Raw genomic sequence first — 15,258 nt, 5'->3', positions numbered from 1 at the left:
AAGCCAAGGCATTCCCTTGAGGAATGACCTCATTTATAATCAGCAATAAATATTAGTGGATTTATTTTAACTGGACAAGGCCCCATGGGGTTTCCCCGCTGCTGCCCGCGTGCCTCCCGCAGCTGCCCCCAGCCACCCACTACAGCCCACACGCTCGCCCGCCCGACTGCAGGCACCTGGCCGCTCGTGCTCACCCGCGCACCCGCCCGCTCGTGTTCACGCCCACGTCCGAGTAGGGTCAACCCGTGTCGGGTTGGGTCAACCCAGCAACCCGCCAGGTCGGGTCCGGGTTCGGATTTCCGACACGTTTACCTACCCGGGTTGGGTTAGGGTCAACCCGTTTGAACCCGGGTCAGTTCCTGGTTCGACCCGAACCGGACCCGTGACCCGGCCCAAAATTGACACCCCTACTTTAGGTGATCGAACTCATCTCACAAGCCTTTTATCGAGCCAACCTTGACGTGACTCACCAGTCAGCTTGACTCATTCACACCTCAAATATGGGCTGATGAAAAAAAAAACAATTATTTTTCCTATGAAATGAAGAGAGAAAATATTTCGTTGATTAACAAGTTAACATCCTTCCGTTATTTAATATGGAATGTTATAAAAATATTAAGCATTTGGTTGCATTAATTTTTATTTAATGTGATAATTTAGCGAAATAAATAGCACCTTCGTCCAAAGTCAAAAACTGCAAAATATTTAGGTTGTTTTTCTCTCTCAATTCAGGAAATATGTTTACTTGGAAAATGGATGGTTATATATTTCTCTTTCTTTGCTTTTCTTAAAATAACACTCATTATTAAATTCTTGAAAGCTACTGAATTAAACACTTTAGCTTGTTTTTTTTTATAAATAATTATAGAAAATTGTAATAGCAACAGGTTATTTAAGAATTAAGATCCATTATGCTGGTGACAGTACAAATAAAATATTAAAGGATGAATAAGGGAATTTTCTCTCTTGTAAGATAGTAAGTGAAATATTTTGTCTGAATATTCTGATAAAAAAAATATTAAAATTTATTTTAAAATTAATGTAATATTTTAATAATTCATATTGACCTCATCTCAAAATATATCTTAAAACTATTTGGATAAAACATTTGATCTCAAATCTGATCTAATTATTTTCTCGAAATCAATTAGTAATTTTTTAAAAAAAAATTATGACAGATATAACAATCAATTTTTTTATTATGAATTTTAAATTTTTTGAATTTAATTTGAGATTGTTATAATTTTTATAATAATTTATATTAAATTAATATTAGAGCATATTCATTGACTTTAAAATCTATTGTGATTATTTTTTATCAAAATATTTTGACATAAGTTTCTTTTCCCGTTGTTTGACTAGAAAATCAACTAGTCAATTTGAGGCTTCGTTTGGGACGATTTTGTTGATGCTTTTTAAAGCAGCTTTTTAGTACAAATTTTTTTATAAATAAAATTATTTTAAAAAGCTGTAAGAAAGTCGTCCCAAACAAAATCTGAATCTTATTTGAATTGCATTGGAATTGAATATAATATGATATATATACACTTAAATTATTGTATAAGAGGTAAATGAGGCTTATTTTTTAGTTTGAAAAAGATTTTTTTTTAAATGATAAACAATTTCTTGAATAAATTTTTTATTAGGGATGGGCTGAATCAAAATAAATGACCAAAGTTTGGCTCAAACTAAAAACTCACAATAACTTTTAGTCTAATCAAAATTAAATTGAACTTTTTTTAGTCAAGTTTAAAGTCAAGTTGCTTTGCTCAATATTTATTTCTCGTTAATTTCTAGGCTATAGACTATAGTCATTCGAACATGATTGATGTTGATAATAATAATAATAATAATAATAAGTTGGGCATGAATCTCAATACAACTTGAAGTGGGAAATTATTAAAATTTAACTCCAAACTATCTGAACTTCAATTTATGGAAACTTATATCAAACAAATCGACTTGATGAGAAGAACCTGCCAAGACCAAAAGTGATTAGATTTGAGTTCAAATAAGCCCATACCATGCACTTAAAGCATAGTTATAGCGTATTAATTAAGTGACCAAATGATCTCTGGATTTTGTTTGCTTATAGTCAAATCGATCAAGTGTCCTAACAAGATGAATTCAAAGATCCCAAGATTGCTTAATTATGTCATTTACGAGGCACTTAAATGCTAAAAGAATTCTCTTTGACCTAATTTGATAAAGTGTTCTGAATTTTGGCTATGTTATATGACATGCCACTCTCAAAATCCAAAAATAAGCCCTCACTCATTGCATAAAGGGGACCATTGACTTGAGGTTCAAGAGCACTCAAAGGTTTAAAGAATCACGGAGCTCCAACCGAGCATTACTACTGGACAACCACCTGACCACCATAAAAATGCCATTGTAGGATCATTAACCTACCACCACTCCTGACCACTACTGCCAAACCACCATTGTTAGACCATCTCCCAACCGCTACCATCCAAATACGGCCAACCACCACCCGATCAGCTCCATCATACCACCACTATTAAACAATCGTTATCAGACTATCTATGTCGGATTGTAGTCATTCAACCTTTGTTGTTGAACCATTAATGTTCAACCTTTATCATCAGATCACTATTGTGTCATTCCCTATAATCTAAAGTGGAAGAATTTCTTCCCTTTTTCTTTTTATTATCTTTTTAACTCATTCTATTCATTTTTTCAATTAACAACCAATAAATCATTCATTTACAACCAAATCAATTTGACATATAGAGCTAATTAATTGCATTAAAAAAAACAAATAACAACAAAAAAAATATCATTACATTTTTATAGTCAATATTTACATTTTGAAATCATTGATATATATATATATATATATATATATATATATATATATTGTTAAAACGCACATTAGAGCCTACGCGTTAATTCAAAAAAACGGTTACAAGGTTCTTAAAAGGATCCTCCAGCTCGCTAATGCTCCAAAGAGCTACAAGAAAAAAAGCACAAAAACCTAAGAGCCGATTGATCCTTTTCCTAAGATTACAAAAATAATACAAATAAAGGCACGGGCTGCAAGGAGGCAGCCCCCAAAAAAGGAAGCTCAAATGTAAACCGTTTAGCTCAAACTTCCTGCAAAAAAGAAGGGCACAAATAGAAACAAACTATAAAAACCCGAAAGAGCTAACCTTATGATCGTTTAAGCTCCAAAAAACAGAAGATAGAAGCATCCTCGGCAAAATTTTAGTCTTCAACAACTGAAAATTCTTATTCCCCACATCAGCAGCATATATATCATAGTGGCTACAAACCTGCAAAACACAAAGCCTCCAAAACCACAAAAATCATATAAGATGAGCATCCTTCATGGGCGGTACAAGTTGAATTTATACTCTCTAATGAGCAAATGCTAGTGTACGTACGTAGATTTACCCCACACGAAGAAAGACATCTTCACTTAAAGTGTGATAGATATATCTGGAATTGACTCTAAAATAATTTTACATTCCCTTAAAATAAACCCAACATTTGAATCAATCATCTAGAAGAAGTTTAACTTCACACCAAATCACCAACAAGCAGTTAAACTAAAAGTCAATAAACTCTTGGAGGTTGACTTCATGCAACTTGGTTAAAAAAAAAAAAATCTTATTTTTAACTATTAATAAATAAAACATAGATGATTTGGTAGTTCAACTGTTCAAGCATAGATATTCATGCGCGATTAAAGGATTAACGTTTAAATTAATATAACATATGGATATCTAAAACCAATGATCATGAATGTATAATAAATTATTATCTTAATATCTAAAACCAATGATCTAAAACCACTTAATATTTTTTTAAGAGAAATAAATAATTTATGTCTGCAGCTTCTGAACAATCACTTTCTCATTCTAAGTCAATTTTAGATGTTTATGTTCTAATAAAACAAAAAAAAAACAGCGTATCGAACATCATATAAAGCTAGAATTGATTTGTACTGGAGGGCATTTCAACTTAGTTACTAGGTTTTTGCTATCGCATGGAGAGTGAGAGCCATTTGTCCATTCTCATCGTGATTCTTTGTCATTTTACACACCATCGAACAAAGAACAAAGAACAAAGAGGGAGATATAAAGAAATGATATTCAATAGTACGATCATTTATAGTTATTACTATGATACTATAAATTTTAATGTTATTATGTCAAATTTTGCATTTCCATAATATTAAATTTTGTATTGTTTATAAAACATGACTTGCTATGATGATTTGATGTGCAATGTTGCATTAGAGAAGCAAATTTATAGTAAATATGCCGCATTTTCTTACTTTTTTTCTACATGTTTCTAGAAAAAAAATTTATAGAAAATGGATCGGACGACACGATGCGATGGCACACTTGAATTAGGGCTACCTTGCAGAAAATCCTTTAAGCCTGCACTGGACTTTTGCCTATAGGCTGGTAAAACTTCTATCAGGAACCCAACTCTTGTGGGTCTTTTGTTGACCATAGTAATAATTTTTATGGTTATTTTAATATATATTTTATTAGAATTTTTCCCAGCAATTTTTTTCATTTGTTGGAAAGCATTGCAATGAGATTTTACTAGTGAATTTCACGCATTTTTTCCGGCAAATTGTTGGCAGCTTTTTTGTTGAAAAAAAAAGTCTATGGTGATTGCAATATTTATGCCAATCTATCACCACATAATAACAATAAAATATGTTATATTTAAAAAATTCTACTATAGAAATCATAAACAATTCATGGTAAAAATATGAGTTTTACATAGCAATTTATAGCAGCGATTTGCAAACCGCTGCCATAGATATATCTAAGCACGAAGTTATAATCGGTGCTAGGAACTATCATATTATCACCGTTTTAGATCATGTTGTCTCTTGCCCTAACTCCGTGCTACTTCGTCTGTTTGAGCTCCATTCATTGAATAAGATGTTCCTTCTTATGCAAGTGGCTGAAACGCAAAACAAAATTTGTACACATGACCTGTTTGGTGATTATACTTCATAATACTTTGATTTTACATTTCTTGAATATTCCTTATGGTTTGTGGGTCTCTAACTTCATTATGATTTTAATGCATGAAGGTAAAGCTTGCAATCTTTCTCTATGGAAAGGGAAAGTGGAGTTGCATTAAGAGTAAAGATGAAAGTTCTATAAGTTTCATATATGTGCTAAGTATTATATATTGTCTTTGAAGTTCTAATCATTCTTTTATATGATTGTTGTAGATTTATATTCGTAGTGGAGGCGGTTGTTAACCTACTTCTGTTGTTGTGATTGTTATCAAATATTTATGATAAGTGCTTAGCATGTTTATATAGCTTGACAACTAGGGAATTGACTAACCATCTGTCGATTTTTGTACTTGTATCTGATTGTGTTTTCTCAAGTTGTTATTAGTTTATGTTTGTGCCTTTATATACCGCATAACACATGGATTTTGAAAAAAACATCGTAGCGTATCACAAGGAAGGATTGCAAAAAAATTGTTCGAAACTTTGAAGTAACACCATAACCTTGTGTTCATTGCTTGAAGCCTTTGTCAATCTAGTGCATTTTAAATTTTATTGAGTACATGCGGTGAATTTTCTGCTCTTTGTTTAGTATTAATTGTTATCTTCATCTGAATGGGCGAAATTGAGTTTCTACAAATATTCTTTAGTTATTTTGTTTGGAAACTTATTTTTTATGCTAACAATGAACTTTAAATATGTGTGTGTGTGCGCGATAGTAATCACTAAATTAGATAAGTAAGATCATAATCTGCTTTATTGAAAAAAAAAACTTTCACAAATTAAGGAATGACCAAAGAATGTTGATTTTTAAAGCTGACCTGAAGATATTAACATGGTGTATGTCTAAATCATTTATATTGATTGTCTCTTTGTTAGATACAATTGACTGACTTTAAAGACTTTAATCATTTCTAATTTACTTATTACTAATTGATGCAAATTTTTATGTTTGATTTTGGTAGTTTGGTTCTTGTGGCTTTTTGGTGTTTTTATTGGGCAATGATGATTGGTTTTGTTCATCCCAGTGTTTCCTTGGATGGCCTCTGTGTCTCTGCTCAGGCAATCGGTGCATTGGGTTATTGTCATTTCTTGAATTCTCATGTGGGATATTTGTTTGCAAAATGAGTCAAGTTTAATTTCCTTCTTCCTTACTCGATTATGTACTCTTATTTAGGGAGTTTTGTTTATTTTCCCATCTTTTAATTTTTGACAAGTGTTGTATTATCTCTATGATATATTGGACATAAGATTTACGTACTATTAATATTCATTCAATTTATATCTATATAGTATCTTCTTGATTTTTGCAATTTAATTACAAAATCCAATATTTTGCATTATATTCTTTTCACCTATTTCACCCTTTAGCAGTAGTTTTAATCACCGCTATTTCAGAACTGTAGTGGTTAAAACCGATGCTAAAGCTACTATTGCCAAAATTTTCTCATAACACAATGGTTCAAAGAGCACTGGAAAAGTCATTGCAACACTTGCAAATACTGCGGATTTGCAATACTTTTTAAACCATTGCAATGAATTTAATTGTGCTTTAACCGCTGCTGTAGGTCAAAAAATGTGCTTCAAAAATTTAATTTATTAGTAGCGATAACTACTATATCCATTATAATAATCAAAATAAAAAACATTCCAAAAAATTTCACATTAATTTCCTCTCATATGCTTATAACTTTTTGCAAATGCACATGTTACTCAAACCATTATGCCTATATGTAAGAATGTATGTAATCAATGGCCAATTTATCTATCAAACTGGTTTTTATATCTAGATATTTAATAACGTGTAGATGCAAAACCATCAATACTTTCAATAAATATAAACATGTTATATAATGTCACATAAGTGCATAAGAATTGAATTTATGACAAAAACAACAGAATTTATATATAGGATCAATAGGTGTACTCTATTCAACATACATAAATCACAAATATATTTGCAGGCAACACTCATAATATTAATATTGTGCTCTTATGATAGTAAATTAATTTGTATCTAAGATGCCAAAACTATAGTATCATTTAAAATACATGATAAAAACTCAATACGGACGTGCTAATATGTGCATAATAAATAAGACAATAACATACTAAAATGTATACGGTGAACTTTGCTAAAATATTGATATATCATAATTTTTGTAAATCATGTCTTAATTGAATATGAGAAATTGCATGAAAAAGTAAAATCATCTAAAATTAAAGTACGATAATGATAGCACATCTCATATGAATCATTTTCTTAAATAGCCTGCTTCACAAAGTTGACTGAGGTTTTGTTTGGGACGGCTTTCTTACTGCTTCTTACTGCTTTAAGAAACAGTAAGCAAGCTTTCCCAAATGAAGCCTAATTCCATTGAAAATTGACTTTATCTCTTTATAAAGTCTCAACTTATGGCCATGGGAATTAAAAAAATGCTTTGGAAATGATTTTTGAAAGCTTCAGGACAAATATTTATAAGATATAAGAAAAATAATATAATAGTATTATTATAAATAATTAAAATGTTAGGATTTAAAATTAATTTTATTTAAATTCCGTTATATCATGACATCTAAAGTTTCAAAAACTATACAAAAAAATCATAAAATAATACAAGTCTAGAACATTAAGGAAAATGATTCATAAAATGAACACTTATCAATTATGTAAAGAGTTTAAGTCGAATAAGAAACCTCCTCTTTTCAATATACTAATAAAGCTCATAAAAATAAATAGAAATATACATAAAATAGAGTACAAAATACTTTATAATGGGGTGAAAATAGCTTATAAAGTATACTTCAAACAAGTCCAAAAATTTTGGATGAACATAATAGGTTAAATTTGATCTTTTAATAGTTCAAGAGGTCATATCATTCTTTTTAGAAATCTTTTGTATAATTATCTAGAGACCAACATCATTTGAGAATGCACTTAAGGGACAACTTTGCTCATTATATTAAATATATATTATTAGGGACGCTCAATGAAAATAATATTTGTAATCTTCAAGTCCAACACCCCCCCTTCAAGTAAGGTTACTGTCACTCATCTCTCTGGATTATCTTTGTAATCTTTCACTCACTCTTTTTCTATCTCTCATTACTCCAAGTTGGATGTACGTCATTTGACCAATCCACTCTAAACCATATATCATCTTTCTATATTGTGACATTTTTGTCCACTTAGGACTGCAAACAAATCGAGTCGAGCCGGACATAAGCTTGTTCGTGTTTGAGCTTGTTTATTCATAGCTTGTTCAAGCTCGGTTTGAGCTCAATTCAAACTTTTCATTTGAGTTCATGCTTGGTTCATTTAAAATGTTAATGTTTGATTTATTTTATGTTTATCAGTTTTAAATGAGAGCAGCTTATTTAAATTAACAAACGAGGCTTATCAAGTTATTAACAAATGCACCTTATCGAGCTATTAATAAATGAGCATAATCAAGATGTTCAGTAGCTTAACAAATAAACCTTATTGAGACAACTAACGAACACTTATATCAAACCCGTTAATGAACATCTCTATCAAGCTTTGTTGAACCCATAAATGAACGAGCTTATCAAGCTTTCTCTAGCTCATAAACAAGTAGCTTGTCAAGCTCATAAATCATATTTTTAATGAACAGGCTCCTTAGTGAATATTGAAATCAAATAGTCTATCAAACATGAGAAAGTATATTTTGAGCTTCAAACGTTAATTAAGATTGATAAGCTTGATGAGACTTAATCAAAATCAATAATGAAACTTGATGAGACTAAATCAATATTTATATCAAACATTAATTAAGATTTCTCACAAGCTCTGTATCACACATGAATCGAATTTCTTAACAAGTTTTTTATTGAGCTTCAAACGATATTGTTCATGAACATAAATGAGTCGAACACATAGTTGTTTAATTATTTAATCATCGAGTATTTAAAAAAATGTTCAAACTTGTTTGATTACTTAATCAAGCGAGCACGAATGAGCTAGAATCAAGCCCCAACACTCATTCCATTTGCAGCCTTTTCTCCACCTCATCATAAGAGTTATAAAGGCGATGTACTTCCCATCTCTTACTCCTAAACTCTTGACATGCATTCTCGACCGCTCTTTACGCAAGCAGGTTTACATAATTTGGCAATATCCTTGGGTCTCACCCTCAAACTTCTTTGAAAGATTTGTTAAGTGTTAAAAAGACTTATTCTCAATTAAAAATCATCTCTCAATTATGAATAATATAATAAAATGGATAAAAATATATCTCGATATAAATTATAATATCAAGGACTTATAGATTATTAGATTTACTCTAAGATAATTCTTATATTTGAAGAATTTACGCTATGTCAATCATGGTAACATGAAACAAATATTTTTCCTAATAGAATTTGCAAACTCATAGTATAGGAAAATAAATCTTAAAATCATATAAAAATTTGTTATCTTTAGTAAGGTTTAATAATTTGACATTTGTGTTCCTAACAATCTTGTGTGTAATAATAAACTAAACAAATAATAATAATAATAATAATTAATATTTTGTTTGCAAAATATTTAATAATAAAACCAAATCCTAAGTTAACTAAGATTAATTAAATAACAAAATAGCAGCTGACAAACCACATCTTAAGATAAAAATTAGAACCAAAGCTAATAAAAAAGGTGAAAGAGACGGGTGATTCATGAGCTAACTCCTTTCCTTTATGCATTGAAAGGTAAGGAGATATGATTCAACTCCATCTCTTCACAATATTCTATTCCCCATCTCCTCTTTTCTGTCCCCAAAATATAAAAAAATCATGAGCTTTTCTCTTAATTATGATTAGCACAAACTAATCACAATTGCTTCTATCTAATCACCTTTTTTATTCTCTCTCCTCCCTCTCTTTTTTTGTCTCTTTCCCTTTGTTTAATTTATTAGTTTGATGGACAAAAGGTGGTCTTTAATCTCTATCCGCATACTCACGGCATACCAAGACACCACACCTTCTCTAAACCCTAACATTTACGCTTAACGCGTAGCAGCCATCTCTCTCTCTCTCTCTCTCAGGCTCTCTCTCTTTCTGCTTTTCTCTCTTTCTCTGTTAAGCTTCATATACTCATTTAAAACAGATGATGAGAAAGAACAGATCAAGTTGTACAGCATAGCTGAGAACAGCCCACGGAGGGGTCACAGAAGAAAGAAAGAGAGAGCATAAAATTTAAATATCCTTTGGAGATCTGCAGGAGGAGAGAGAAAGCCGCCTTCTTGCCCGGCGAGCTCGAATACAAATCGAATCTTGGGGGCAGAAAGACATGAGAGCAGGGCTGAGCACAATTCAGCAGACACTGACGCCGGAGGCCTCGGCGGTTCTCAATCGAGCAATCGCCGAAGCTGCTCGCCGGCGCCACGGGCAGACGACGCCGCTTCATGTCGCCGCTGCCCTCCTTTCGTCCCCTTCGGGCCATCTCCGGCAAGCGTGCATCCGCTCTCATCCAAATCCCTCTTCTTCGCATCCCCTTCAGTGCCGTGCCCTCGAGCTCTGCTTCTCCGTCGCCCTCGACCGCCTCCCCTCCGCCTCCACCGTAGCCACCCCCTCGCCGGATGATTCCCCAACTCCCCCGCCGCCGCCAATCTCTAACGCTCTTATGGCCGCCCTCAAACGCGCCCAAGCACACCAGCGCCGCGGCTGCCCTGAATCCCAGCAGCAACCGCTCCTCGCCGTCAAGGTCGAGCTCGAACACCTCCTCCTTTCAATCCTCGACGACCCCTCCGTAAGCCGTGTCATGCGCGAGGCCTCCTTCTCCTCCCCAGCCGTCAAAGCATCCATTGAAAACTCCCTTTCCTCCTCCCCTTCCCCTTCTCCTTCCCCTTCCCCTGCTCGCAACCTTTACCTCAGCCCCCGCCTAGTCGGTGCCGCTGCTCCCCCCGCCGTGATCGCCCCTTCGGTCCCCAACGGCGGTGGCGGCGGCGACGTCGCGAAGGTCTTCGACATACTCACGCGCACCAAGAAGCGCAACCCGATCCTCGTCGGTGACGCGGACCCCGGCGCTGTGATGAGAGAAGTGATCGGAAAGATTGGTACAGGGGATGGTCCGGTTGGTTTTCGGTCCGTCGCTGTCATCTCCACTGAGAAGGAGCTCGTTTTCTCCTCATCGGATCGAACTGAAATTCCTTCCAAGATCAGGGAACTGAATCCGATGATCGACTCGCGGCTTGCCGCTGGAGGAGCTAGCACTGGGATTATTCTCGATCTAGGAGACCTCAAATGGTTGGTTGAAGGCGCAAGTCAACAGCAGAGCATGACCGATGTGGGCCGCTCGGCCGTGGCCGAAATTAGCGGGCTCCTCGTCCGATTTGGCGGCAGATTGTCATTAGTCGGCACGGCGACGTGCGCAACTTACCTCCGATGCCAAGTTTATTTCCCAATGATGGAGAGTGATTGGGATCTGCAGGCAGTACCCATCGCCCCAAGATCAGCTCCTTTCTCTGGCTTGGCCCCGAGGTTTGTTTCATTGCTTAGCTTTGCTTCTCTTTCTCGAGTATTATGTGAGCAATGGAAAATTGAAGAGTTTGTGGGGTTTGAATCGTTTCAGGGTTGGAAGTAATGTGATACTAAGCAGCAAAATTGAATCTTTCGGCACGCCGAGAGGTTTTCCCGCGTTGGGTGTCTCCGGAATGACGCTGAGAAAGCCATCGGAGAGCCTCGACGCCTTCTGTAAGAATTCCCTATGCAATCTCTGCAAGGAAAGCTACGAGCGCGAGGTAGCTAAACTTGGAGAGGATGAATCCGAGAAATCTGCCGAAGGCACACAGAATGCACGGAAATCTCTGCCCCGCTGGCTTCAGATTGCAACCACGCCATCCCCTAATCTCCAGGTTTGAACTCTGAACATTTAAGTTAAAAACAGTTTCCAACGAACAAATTTCAGCTTTTTAATAACATGAACCCCAATGCTAATCAGAACAAGGAACAAGAGCTGATGAAAAAATGGCGCGATAACTGCTTCCGACTCCACCGCAACTCCTTGCCGGTTGCATCCAAACCTCCAATTACTGGTTTTCCATCAACGAAGCCCATCCCAATCAACCCGACCCAACTCAAACTCACCCTTCAAACAACCACCGTCCATACCATGCCGGAAAGGCCGCCAAGCCCCGCTGCAACAGCAATCAAGACCGACCTCGCCCTCGGCCCTGTTCAAAAGCCTGCTGCAACCAAATTCACTGGTGACGCGACGTCTATTAAAAGGCTTGTCAACGGCTTATTAGATAAAGTTAGCTGGCAAGCAGAGGCGGCCTCCGCAGTCGCCGCCGCGGTGATACAATCCAACTCCGGTATCGGCAAGAGGCGTAACGGTAGCCAAAAAGCCGACACCTGGCTCCTATTCGCCGGTCCAGATCGGGTTGGTAAGCACAAAATGGCAGTTGCTTTATCTGAATTAGTGTTCGGCGCCACACCACTCATCATCCGGCTGGGATTGCCGGAGGCGGCCGCTGGAGACGAGCCTGAAGAGTACAACGTCAGTTTCCGTGGGCGGACTTCTATTGATAGAGTGGCAGAGGCCCTTCGTGTTAATCCGTTCTCTACTATCTTCTTTGAGGACTTTGATCAAACAGATTCCGCGCTTCGGGGTACCATCAGGAGGGCGATGGAAAGGGGCCGGCTTGTGGATTCCCGTGGTAGGGAAGTCGGGTTGGGGAACGCAATCTTTATCCTCACCGCTGGATGGTTGCCGGAAGAGCTTGGGAATTCGAATGAGGAGCTCCGGCGATCGGAAGAGAAGATCACCAAGCTGGCAACCTCAGGTCGTCAGCTGCAGTTCCAGCTTGAAGAGAAGACCAACAAGCGTCGCAGTCAGTGGCTCTTCAATGATGAAAGGCTCATTAAGCCGAGGAAGGATTCTTTATCGCTAGACTTGAATCTTGCCGCCAGTGCCGGCGCCGGCAATGAGGAAGCCTGCGAGGGCTCCTTGAACTCTAGTGATCTCACGGTAGAGCACGGGCTAGAGCATGGACATGGCCGTCTTGTGATGCAGAGCTTGGCGACACCGATACTTACGTCATCATGGACATCAGACCTAATCGAATTGATCGACTCCACCATAGTGTTCAAACCCATGGACTTCACGCCGCTTCGAACCAAAGTTTCAGATTCAGTATCAGCGAAATTTACACAAATCATGGGGGAAGGATGGTCGATCGCAATTGATGACGATGCGCTCGATCAAATGACCGGCGGAGTCTGGTTGGGAGGTGATGCATCCAACCTGTTCGACGAATGGACTGACCGAGTTCTCGCACCTGCAGTCGAGCAGTTAAAAGGTCATCCGAAGGTTGACGAAGGAGTAATCGTGCGACTATCGTCGGTGAAGAGTGGAGTGCAGTTGCATAAAAGTTACTTGCCGGCGTCTGTGAAATTAGCCGTTGGCGACCGTTGAAGAACAAATTTGCCAAAAAAGGATCTTCGTTCCTGGATAGATTTGTAAATATAGGAAGAGGATGACGGTTAAGGAGAATCTCAGGAGCCCTTTTGAGATTACAAATGGTGATTTTGAAGCCAAATATAGTTCTACTGTTATTGAAATATGAAAATATTAATTTGTTTTTAATACTCTCTGGTATATACGTAATTTTGTTCAATACTTTTATTCCCTTAATGATTTAAATTAAGGGATGTGATGGCTGAGAATAAAAGGACAAGATGTCTAATTTTTTTTTACGAGGAATGAACTTTTAACCTTTTGTATGACTCCCTGTAAATTACACTAAAGCGAGTTTATGATTCCCATGAGATAATTTCAGAGGAATTTGAGAACTTTGAGGATGCATCTGTCATTTTGTGATTGTTTGGGATTGGGATTGAATTTGGTCCCCAGTTCTTCAGGAGAATCAGAATTCTGATTTTCATGATAGAGCTGAAGGAACCTGCTTTGAAGTAGTTTAATTTTAATTATACTGTGCAAATAGTTGAAATGCTTTTTCACATAAAAGGGGATGACCCCTTCTATTTTTTTGGACAAATTATTCTGTGTGGAAGCTGGACACAATTCTATGTTTGAAGGTCAATCAAGTGCAGTCACGTCAGCGGTATCAAGCCACGATACCGAGCGGAATCGAGTAGTACCAATCCGCGGTACCGAGCGGTATTGATTAGTACTGAGCCGCAGTACCGAGCAAAATGGTGATGTTGCGCATTTTGATTGGTCTCCGGACGGTGTTCGGCGTCCGCACAAAATAATGTTTCTTTTTTTATTTTCATTTTTTAAGGAAATGTTCATAGTGCTCAGATCTTTATAAATTAGGCAATTGTAAAGAACTTATATCATGCATAGTGTAATTTCTCTTTGAATTTCTACCAAAACAGGGATTTGTAGTAGGTATAAATATCCATCAAAGATTCAAAGATGAGAAGTATAGGCTTGCAAGATTAGAGGGGATTGTGAATCCTTTTCTCAAATAAATAATTTGAGATTACTATGAAAAAATAATTTTATTAGTGATTTTAAATAGTAATAATAGAATTATTAAGAAAAAATAATTTGTTTTAAGTTATGCCAATTCTAATTTTTTTTTCTAAAAAGTTGAACATTAATTATTTTTTAGCACATTTAGGTATAAAAAATTCATTATAAAGATCTCTGAAATTCCATAAAAAATAAAATTATATATAAGCGTTCAAGAAAATTTATATATGTATATTATTTTTTGATAAATATAATAAGTGAGAAAATGAGAAAAAAAAATATAATGAGACATCCACTTGTTTGATTTCTTCATTATTTCTATCCCTCCAACTATTCAATGAGAAACATTACCTGAATATTTTTTTTTCAGAAATGATGTTCATGAACCTGCTTACATTTATGTGGCACATTGTTGTCATGAAGGTGATGCTCATAAAATTGATGGGGCCCATTTTGTGGCAAGGCGGACGAATCACAAGAAGACACGAATCGTCTTATCTACTACGTGCGAAAAATATTTCCCTTGAAATAAAAAGAACTTTTATTTGGTCCGGTGAACGTACGTAGAGCTACGTTCGGCCGACACTAAGATCGCAGGCACAAACGAGAAATACCGAGCAATACCAATAATAACGAGAAATATCATTATGTGAAGACAAAATATCGAGTAATACCGAGCAATACCGAGTAATACCAAAAAATACCGAGTTTTTTCTAGAAAAAAAACTCGGTATTTTTTTGTTATGCTCGGTATTGCTCGGTATTACTCGGTATTGGTCTTCCCAGAGTGGTATTCCTCGTTATT

The 15,258-nt window shown here is 36.2% G+C and overlaps 1 protein-coding gene across 1 annotated transcript; it reads left to right on the top strand.

Annotated features, from left to right (window-relative positions):
- The first annotated feature begins 9,960 nt into the window (after positions 1–9,960).
- LOC110111328 (protein SMAX1-like) lies at positions 9,961–13,735 on the top strand. Its single transcript, XM_020843142.2, has 3 exons — positions 9,961–11,491; positions 11,583–11,865; positions 11,952–13,735. The coding sequence occupies exons 1-3, from the start codon at positions 10,302–10,304 to the stop codon at positions 13,425–13,427; spliced, it is 2,949 nt and encodes a 982-aa protein (XP_020698801.1). The 5' UTR covers positions 9,961–10,301; the 3' UTR covers positions 13,428–13,735.
- Positions 13,736–15,258: the final 1,523 nt, after the last annotated feature.

Source organism: Dendrobium catenatum, unplaced genomic scaffold (genome assembly GCF_001605985.2).
Source record: "Dendrobium catenatum unplaced genomic scaffold, ASM160598v2 fragScaff_scaffold_133, whole genome shotgun sequence".
Lineage (NCBI taxonomy): Eukaryota > Viridiplantae > Streptophyta > Magnoliopsida > Asparagales > Orchidaceae > Dendrobium > Dendrobium catenatum.
Note: the sequence above shows the minus strand (reverse complement) of the source record. Positions and strands in the feature narration are given on the sequence as shown.

Coding starts and splice junctions, on each gene's coding strand:
- LOC110111328 (XM_020843142.2), top strand. CDS start 10,302: ATGAGAGCAGGGCTGAGCACAATTCAGCAGACACTGACGCCGGAGGCC. Junction 11,492..11,582: donor TTCTCTGGCTTGGCCCCGAG/GTTTGTTTCATT, acceptor GAATCGTTTCAG/GGTTGGAAGTAATGTGATAC. Junction 11,866..11,951: donor CGCCATCCCCTAATCTCCAG/GTTTGAACTCTG, acceptor AATGCTAATCAG/AACAAGGAACAAGAGCTGAT.